General features: G+C 39.2%; 1 protein-coding gene across 1 annotated transcript in view; it reads right to left on the bottom strand.

Annotated features, from left to right (window-relative positions):
• Positions 1 to 1256: 1256 nt before the first annotated feature.
• The window catches only part of TG (thyroglobulin), a 147157-nt gene continuing 138387 nt past the window's right edge, over positions 1257 to 10026 (bottom strand). Inside the window, exons 46-48 of the mRNA XM_039350445.1 lie at positions 6375 to 6515; positions 3467 to 3657; positions 1257 to 1588 (exon numbers count right to left, since the gene is read on the bottom strand). Coding sequence (XP_039206379.1) covers positions 1476 to 1588; positions 3467 to 3657; positions 6375 to 6515 — 445 coding nt within the window. The 3' untranslated portion in view covers positions 1257 to 1475. The remainder of the gene's footprint in view (positions 1589 to 3466; positions 3658 to 6374; positions 6516 to 10026) is intronic.

The following is a 10026-nucleotide window of genomic DNA, read 5'->3' as shown; positions in this document are numbered from 1 at the left end:
GCGGGCTGAAGTCAGGAAACATGAATTTAATGGGTGCAATGCTTTAAGTCTGATAGAAGTAACCTCAATCTCTGCTCAAAGGGGAAAAAAAAAATGCTTGCAACAACAGTTTTTTTCCCCCCTGGGTTAGCACGATCTGTAATTTCATTTGGATGAAAAATGTCTCTGCTGTGCTTGAAAAGAAATAAGCAGATTGCTTTCTTCCGAGTATTCATAGTTCAGACTCTTTTGATCTCTGCAGACTTGGCCTCTAAAAAAAAAATCATTGAGGCTGTTGGGCGTATCACTGGAAAAATATAAATCTTACAGGACAACTGGCATTGCAAAAATGTATCTACAGTGAAGTTAAGTTGTTCTAGTAAACGGCAGTCTAAAATAAAAGTTTCCAAGTTCACATCAGTTTAGTAAAATGCAAACGCCATATAGCAAACTTTTTTTTTTAACTGTACTACTGCAACGTTTTCCTGTTTGGGACTTTGCAACTATAAATGTCCACTCAAAGCACATTCTCACATGAAAGAAAATGAACTTGAAACTTATAGTCTTTTATTACTATAATAGACTAGAGTGTGAATTCTAGTCACACGTAGGCATGAAAGCTAGCTGGATGAATTTATGCCCATGGTGGCGAACCTATGGCACGGGTGCCACAGGTGGCACACAGAGCCCTTTCTGTGGGCACGCGCGCCGTCGCCCCGGTGCTAGGCCTTCAGCTGGGTTTTATAAAACCTTTTCACTTTAGGCCTCTGCCGCCAAAAAAAAAAGATTCAATCACTCAATCAATTTCAACTTCTCGCAGGAAAAAAAAAGATCTTGCAAAGTTGGAATTGATTGATTGAACTTCTCTGTCTTTCTCCCCTACAAGAAGCTCCATGCCGCCCCAATGTCTTTGTCCTTTTTTCAGACAAGGCACTGGTGGACAGCTGTTTTTCTTTTTCTTTTTAAAGGAAATCTGGGTTCTGCTGACATTCTTGGGAAATCAACATGATGTGGGAGGCTAATGCTCTGCAGTGTGTCAACTTCCTATCTGTTGCAATCAAAATATCCCTTTCAAGCAAAAACAAAAAAAGCCAAATGGAACAGGAAGCCAGGCAAACATCCAAAAGGACATTTGAGGACCCAAGCACTGTGTTGAGGGCTATTGGTGAAAGCAAGCACCTTTGATTTGAAGACATACCATTTTAATAACTAGAAGGCACCAAGCTGATTTACCAATCTTTCCCCAAATTTATTCAGTAACTAGCATACAATTCAATGCATCAAAATTCATTGTCTCATCTCCTAAGCATTGCCTTGTTTATGATATTTTAGATTTTGCTTGCCTTGCAAGGCAACCTTCGTATCTAGCATACTACTGCAAATAATCACCTATGACAGAAACACCACTACAATATAACAAAGCCAGTTCTTCTCTCAGATGCGTAGAATATTCTGATTTCATCACTTCGATGTAAAATAGAGTGAAACGGTCTGCTCTATTTGCTGTAAGCTGCCTTATCTTCCAGCAACTTCACTGTAGTGGTCTTAGACATGGGCGTGACAGCCAGTCCTTTCGTGGGCCTACTGAGGGCAGGTTGCTGTCTTTGGCCTGAAAACGTAACAAAGAAGTTGCATCATCATCAAAGAAAAAATCATGCCGGTGAACCAATCATTATGGTTGGTTGCACAGGCAACAGATCTTTAGATTTGATTTGCAATTTTTGTCCACATTCAAGTCCTCTCCAAACACTTAAGTACTTATGAGTATCATTACTATCTTGATTTGTAAAACACCAACTTCTATATTGACTTTGGGCAGCTTATATCTAAAAATCCATATCATCTATCTGTCTGTCTGTCTATCATTATCTATCATCTACCATTTACCATCTACCATTCTATCATCTATCTATCTATCTATCTATCTATCTATCTATCTATCTATCTATCTATCTATCTATCTATCTATCTATCCACAGTATCTATCTATCTATCTATCTATCTATCTATCTATCTATCTATCTATCTATCTATCTATCTATCTTATCATCTATTTATCTATCATCTATCTCCCTCCATCCATTATCCATCCCTCCATCCCTCCAATCATCTATCTCTATATCTGTCTGTCTGTCTATCATTATCATCATCTATCATCTATCTGTCATCTATCATTATCATCGATCTGTCTATCATTATCTATCATCTACCATCTATCTCTGTATCTATGTATCTACCTACCTACCTACCTACCTACCTACTACCTACCTACCTATCTATCATCTTCCATTCATCCATCCATCCAATCATCTATCTATGTCTGTCTGTCTGTCCGCCGTCAGTCCATCCATCCAATCATCTATCTCTATGTCTGTCCCTCCGTCCATCTATCTATCTATCTATCTATCTATCTATCTATCTATCTATCTATCTATCTATCTATCTATCTATCTATCTATCTATCTATCTATCTATCTACAGTATCTATCTATCTATCTATCTATCTATCTATCTATCTATCTATCTTATCATCTATTTATCTATCATCATCTATCTCCCTCCATCCATTATCCATCCCTCCATCCCTCCAATCATCTATCTCTATATCTGTCTGTCTGTCTATCATTATCATCATTATCTATCATCTATCTGTCATCTATCATTATCATCGATCTGTCTATCATTATCTATCATCTACCATCTACCATCTATCTATCTATGTATCTATCTACCTACTACCTACCTACCTATCTATCATCATCTTCCATTCATCTATCCATCCAATCATCTATCTATGTCTGTCTGTCTGTCCGCCGTCAGTCCATCCATCCAATCATCTATCTCTATGTCTGTCCCTCCGTCCATCTATCTATCTATCTATCTATCTATCTATCTATCTATCTATCTATCTATCTATCTATCTATCTATCTATCTTTTCTATCATCTATCTATCTATCTATCTATCTATCTATCTATCTATCTATCTATCTATCTATCTATTTCTGACATCTACCTATGGCCTTTATAAATGGATACCAGCAGCTCAAATTGTATTTGGAAGCCAACTGGTATCCAACAGAGCTTGACAAGCAGAGCAGTCACATGTATGCAACGCAGCGCCCCCATCACTCCCTGTTTTGCTGCATTCTAAATCAGGGGTGTCTAAAGGCTGGCTGGCTGGGGAATTCTGGGAGTTGAAGTCCACAGGTCTTAAAGTTGCAAAGTGGACACACCTGTTCTAGATAGTCTTCAAAGACAGCTCAAAGTAGATACTATTTTGATACTATTTTGTTATTGTACTGCATTATTTATCAAATGTATACGCCGCTCATCTCACACTGCACAGCGACAGTGAGTGGCTTACAAATTATTCTTGCATTGCATTAATCGTTTTGCTCAGAGGGCAGGTGTTTAGAGTCAATTTGCCAACAAAGGAGCATATAAGCAAGCCTAAGTAAATAATTGAAGTTTATACAATAGACTTACAACTTGTCAAAGTTTTTACAGTTTTGATGTAATCCCAAAAGGAGCATTCAGATTTTTTCAGCCCTTTATGGTTCGGTAAAGAAGCAGTAAACTCTTTATAATTGTCTCCACCAGCGTCTGCACGAAACATAGGCCAAGGCGGGAGTCCTTCTATCCTCTTTCTTGAAAATTCATAAGGGTTATTTGGATTTCTGCAGAAAAGAACAAATATAAGTCTCCAGCCTGCAACACAAACTACTCATAAAAGCTGCATGAAATTGCCAGGGTAAAAAAATGTACATATTTTTTCTTGTGTACAGTAGTCCTTGTTTTATGACCATAATGCAGCCAGCCCACTAGGGTCATAAATCCTGACAGTCATAAAGCAGATCACCTACGTGACCAATTTTATGACCTTTTTTTCCTGTGGATGTTAAGTGAACGCCATGGTAGTTAAATGAACCAATGGTTCACTATAGGTTGGTTTTGCCAAAAAACGGGGGGGAAATGCTACTTTTCTGCAAAAATGACATAAAATAGGGTCACATGACCACAGAATGTTGTAAACAATTGTAATTGCAGTTTGGTTGCCAAGCACCCAAAGGGCAGTCATGGTGACGAGGGTGGGAATAGCAGTCAGAACACTGTGAGTACCCCAGGAAGTCCATCATATCTTTGGACGGTTGCTAAGCGACCAATCGTAGGCCGAGAAGTATCTATACTGCCAGTTGACCTAGGTTAGGGTTACAATTCTTGTTTAGGGTATGAGGAAAGTCAACGTTCAAATATGAGACCAGCCATGCCCATAATTACAAGGGAAGAAAAATGGATTAACCAATTCTAATTCAAGAAGAATTGGACTCTAAGTCCATCATGGGATAAATTCCTTAGCATTCATGTCTTATTTGAGCAACCCAGTGACCCTCCAGGTGTTCTGAGGTGGTGATCTTCAAGGAATTCTTATAACAGGGTAGTAACATGTTTTAAAGGTTTAAGAAAGAAGAAGTCATTTGGATTTGTGTAGCTATATATTATCCATTGAGGGTTTGTTGGACCTGTTCCAACTTCAGCAGAGCCTCTTCAGGCCATGCCATACTTTGCTGAATCCTAGCAATCCTTTACTTTGTCCTGTTACTACCTCTCATGATGTAGACATGGGTTTGGACTTTGAGAGACCCAGAAGAACATAGAAAGACAACATCAAATATACACTGCAGCAGCTCAAAAAACAATGGTTGAGGCTGTTAGAAGTATATAAAAGTTTGTAAGAGGAAGAGGCTAAAAAGCAGAGACATCACCCTGCCAACAAAAGTGCGTATAGTCCAGGCCATGGTTTTTCCAGTTGCAATGTATGGCTGTGAAAGTTGGACCATAAGAAAGGCTGAGCACCAAAGAATTGAGGCCTTTGAACTATGGTGCTGGAGAAGACTCCTGCGAGTCCCTTGGACTGCAAGGCGTTCAAACCAGTCAGTCCTAGAAGAGATCAACCCCGACTGCTCTTTAGAAGGCCAGATCCTGAAGTTGAAACTCAAATACTTTGGCCACCTAATGAGAAGGAAGGACTCACTGGAGAAGAGCCTAATGCTGGGAAAGATTGAGGGCAAGAGAAGAAGGGGACGACAGAGAATGAGATGGCTGGATGGAGTCACTGAAGCAGTAGGTGTGAACTTAAATGGACTCCAGAAGATGGTAGAGGACAGGAAGTCCTGGAGGAAAGTTGTTCATGGGGTCGCGATGGGTCGGACATGACTTCGCAATTAACAACAAAGAGGAGGAGGAGGAGGAGGAGGAGGAGGAGGAGGAGGAGGAGGAGGTGGTGATAGTGGTGATGGTGAATGAATTTCCAAGGCCAGCTCATTGGCTTTAGTAGAACATGAGATTCTAATTTACATGAAAGCTGGGTCATGACCACTGAAGTAAAGACAAGGATAGAGCAAGCTCGAACAGCATTCTTCAAAATGAAAAAGGTCTTCTGCAGTCACGACATAAGCCTAAGACTGAAAATCTGGCTTGTCAGATGTTATATTTTTTCTATCCTGCTCTATGGCGTAGAGAGTTGGTCTCTGACAGAAGGCCACCTGAAGAGACTAGAAGCATTTGAAATGTGGATTTACAGGTGGCTGTTACGTATAAGCTGGACTGACAAGATTAGAAACGACACGGTGATAAGCCGCCTGGAAAAGCTAAGGGAAATCATCAAAACAATTAAAAAACGAAAATTAGAATATTTCGGACATGTGATGGGACACCCAGAAAAATACGGCATACTCCATTTAATCCTCCAGGGAAAGATGGAAGGCAAACGAGGTCCAGGCAGAAGAAGAACATCGTGGCTTCAAAATCTAAGGGACTGGTTTGGACAGAGCTCAGCAGCACTTTTTCGTGCGGCTGCTGATAAGAACAGGATCGCCAACATGATCGCCAACATCCGATAACGGATATGGCACAAGAAGAAGAACATGAGACCATATGAATTTTAATATGATAAAATAAATAAATACCTATGCTCTTCTGGCTGGCAGTGGGACTTTACTATCATTTTTCCATCCTTGCAGTAAGGCCTACAGTTGGGTCATCGTGATGTTCTTTTTCCAGTGGGAGAACACAAACGGATACAGCTAGTTCTCATGACAATGTTGATGGCCATGACGTTTTAGTTCCAGTTAACATGAAACTAGTACTAAGACAGACACCAATGTTTATTTCTTGTTTTCAGCAAAAACCACTCTGTAGTGTTCAATGGGTTCATTTAACAACTGCGGTCTTTGCATAACAAATATGGCCTTTGCTTTACAACCACCATGTTCACTTAACAAACACCACAAGAAGGGTCCTGTGGAGATCTGTTTTGCAGTCATCATGACTTATGATCATAATCACAATGGGGTCTTAACTTGAGGAATACCTACACATGCCAAAGAGCACCTACCCGGATTTTATGAAGTTGGACAGGTACTGCATAATGGCTAAGGACAGAGTCTTCTCTTCCAGCGTATATCGGTTTTTGTACTGAGCATAAAAGGGCAGGCCAAATGCAAGCTGAACATCAGGCATATATTCCACACTTGAGCTGAAAACAGAAAGCAAAAGATTGAGTAAATATGATTATACAGGTAGTCAACGACTTACAGCTTATGACACTTCAGTTATTATAGGCAAAGATATATTGCATCTTTAGAAGAGTTTGTAAGATTCCTTTGAGTGCCCATCCCTTGTAAAATAGAGGCCTTGCATATCTTTAAATATTAGGGTAATTTATGGCAAAATTGAGATTGTATTAGCTTATTTGGCTGCTGCCACATATACTGGCTCATGTTTAAGTGATTGTCCACTAGGACTCAAATGTCCCTCTCATAGGTACTGTTCTTGAGCCAGGTTTCGCCTAAATCAGTGGTTCTCAACTTTTTTAATGCCGCGACCCCCAACCGGTCGTAAGTCGAGGACTACTCAACCGATCGTAAGTCGAGGACTACTCAACTGGTGCAGCACCATTTGCAGAATGGGACTTTTGGCGGGCTCAGCAGGGCAGAGACAGCCTGGACAATTCCTATTGGCTTTTGAAAGCCAATAGAATTAGACTCTATTCAAGACAGTCTATTCTATTGGCTTTCAAAAGCCAATAGAATAAAAGGGAGTAGCACAGCTAAGGAAAAGGGGGGGGGGGGGGGAAATGGCAGACTGCGTTGTTTGGCGACCCCCGTGAAATGGTCGTTCGACCCCAAATGGGGTCCCGACCCACAGGTTGAGAACCACTGGCCTAAATGTTAGTTGCCAAGATACAAGAAAGATGTTGAGATTCTAGAAAGAATGCAGAGAAGAGCAACAAAGATGATTAGGGGTCTGGAGGTAAAAACATATGTTGCAGTTTGCAGAAACTGGGTATGTCTAGTTTAAGAAGGAATGACATGTTTGGAGTGTTCCAATATTTGAGGAGCTGTAACATAGAAGAGGGTGTCAACCTATTCTCCAAAGAACCTGAAGGCAGGACAAGAAGTAAGGATGGAACATTATTAAAGAAACATCCAACCTAGAACTAAGGAGAAATTTCCTGACAATGAGAACAATCAATCAGTGGAATGGCTTGCTTCCAGAAGTTGTGGGTGCTCCATCACTGGAGGTTTTTAAGAAGAGTTTGGACATTTATTGTGTGCAATGGTATAGCATCTCCTGCTTGAGCAAGGGCATGGACTAGAAGACCTCCAAGGTCTTTTCAATTCTTTTATTCTCATGTTCTATAATTTCTACATCCTATTGCTTGAATCTTATGCTATAATACATGTATAGTATAATGGGCAATGCAAAAACACATCTATCACATACTATGATATATTTGTTAATCTTAAAAAAAAAACTACAAGACTTTAAATCAAAGTAACACAATTATTTCTCTGGAGACGAACCAACAGATATTGGAGGTGATCATGTAATGCTAACTGAGCAGATCATCATGATTTGGTTTAGAATGTTTCATTAAGCAATAAACCAGGATTTACAATTCACCATAGTGAACTTTCACGGCTGCTGACATTTATTATATTTATCTTTGTGAACATCTGGAACTCTAACAAAATTCATTGTATACTTTTTAATCTCTTACAGACCATGAATTTTAAAACTTTATTTTACCCTGAGAGCTGGCGTTCAGATGTCAAAAAATAATAATAATAGAATTTTTAGTGAATGTATCATGGTTGTGTAACCCATAAACTTTCCTCTTTTTTCCACAGCACATCTCCAAACCTCATTGTTTGACACTGAATGATCTCATTAGAAGGCATTCATCTTTTGCCCATTTAGCTGCCCTTGCAAATAGTTTGGTTTTAGCTATTGAAAAAACAAAGAAAATACATTGGGAAGCAATAGAGTTGGATATAAGTGATCTCACAGCTCAAAAGCAGCAAACCCGAAGTTTTGATTTACAACCATATTTGTGTGTGTGTGTGTGTGTATGTGTGTTTGTGCACGTGCCTGTCTGTGCATGCATCAAGGAGGGGTGTTTTCTTTTCTGCAGAAACAAAAACAAGAAGCTACTATAATTCATGTCTAATTCAGGAATTACTAAAAATATACTAAAAATAGAAGTGTGGATCTGGCAGATTCCTCATCTCTTTTGCCTAATTCCCTGAAAATGTTTTCAGGATCATAGATGTGCTGAGCTAAAATGATATATGAATGGCTGAAGTGGCTTTAATCCTAGAAGCTGTGCTAGAAAGTTAAGCAGCCCTTGAATCAGAAATGTCCACTGGCTATGGTCCCAAAAAATCAAGATGGCACCCACAATGGAATGAACAAAGCTCCATCCATTTTTATGCTTTTATGCTTATTGCTGATAGAAGTAAAGGAAAGATCTTCAAAAAGTTAATATTGAAAAGAGAAATTTAAAATTGAATTTGCTCTAGTGGAAATTTATTGAGTGGAGAAGCAACTATAATGGCTGGGAAACAGGAAAGGATAGCATAAAAAAAGGATGTAAGACAAACCATAGGCAAAATTGTTATCTGGGTCTTCAGACTGGGAAAAGGAGCTGTAAGAGAACATAACTAGCAAAACAGGAAAGAACCTATTTTTCTAAGAAGTCATAAAAAGGGGGGGGGGGCAGAACTCAGGCAACTGAGCATGTGCAATTAGTTGATTAATATTAACTGACACACCTTGCATAAATTATCTCTTAATTTTAATGTACATGTGATGTATGATTTAGTATGTAGCAGGAAATATGTAGGAGGCAGTCGGAAAGAGTGTAACCTCATAGTACCTCAGCCAATGGGGAAAGAGGAGGGATGTGGCAGCCGGGACAAAGGATGTATAAAAAAGGAAATATTTTGGGCTAAAACTTTGGAGGGAACCAAGCTTTGATAGCTTCTTTCGCCGCTTATTGCAATAAATGAAACAAAAGGCCTTCACTGTGTCTTGGCTGGTTATTGGTCAGGAGAGCTGGCCCCTGGTCATGAAAGAAAATAGCCAGGATCACATAACATTGCCATTTATGTAAAAAGATAGAAGAGGTTCAAGTATACCACCATCTTCACTCTTAGGACAGTACCATGTGGACATCTCTGAGCCAAATTAATAAAGTACAAACATATAAAAAAAGATAAGAAAATTATTAGAATAAGTTTCTAAAACGCTTCCAGAGAAAATGGGAAGAATTCAATTCAAAGCCCACCACTCCCAAAATTATTTTTATTCTCTTTAAAAAAAAAAAGAGTATGCAGGAGAAAAAGCAGTTTTCAGGAGAAAATGGGAGAGGCCTAGCACAATTTATTTTATTTATTTAGTCACTCATCCTTTCAAACATTTATATAGCTGCCCATTCTTCTAAGTAATTCAAGGCAGCTCCCAATCAAATTATATAATTATACTACCCCACCCTTGTAGAAATGGGGGGAAAAACTAGAAAAATGGGGGGGGGAAACAGTTCCAAAGCTTTGGGGGAAAAAAGAGGAGGACGGGGGGGGGGGAACTGTTTTTTTTTTTTATTTTTTTCCAGGTTTTTTTTTCCAGGCCTTCCCATTTCTATACACTTGCTGTAGTGAATAAGATGCTCTGTTACCAAGAATGATGAGAACCAGGTTTATTTC

This window comes from Crotalus tigris, unplaced genomic scaffold (genome assembly GCF_016545835.1).
Source record: "Crotalus tigris isolate CLP2741 ecotype Arizona unplaced genomic scaffold, ASM1654583v1 scf7180000018335.1346539, whole genome shotgun sequence".
NCBI lineage: Eukaryota > Metazoa > Chordata > Lepidosauria > Squamata > Viperidae > Crotalus > Crotalus tigris.
Note: the sequence above shows the minus strand (reverse complement) of the source record. Positions and strands in the feature narration are given on the sequence as shown.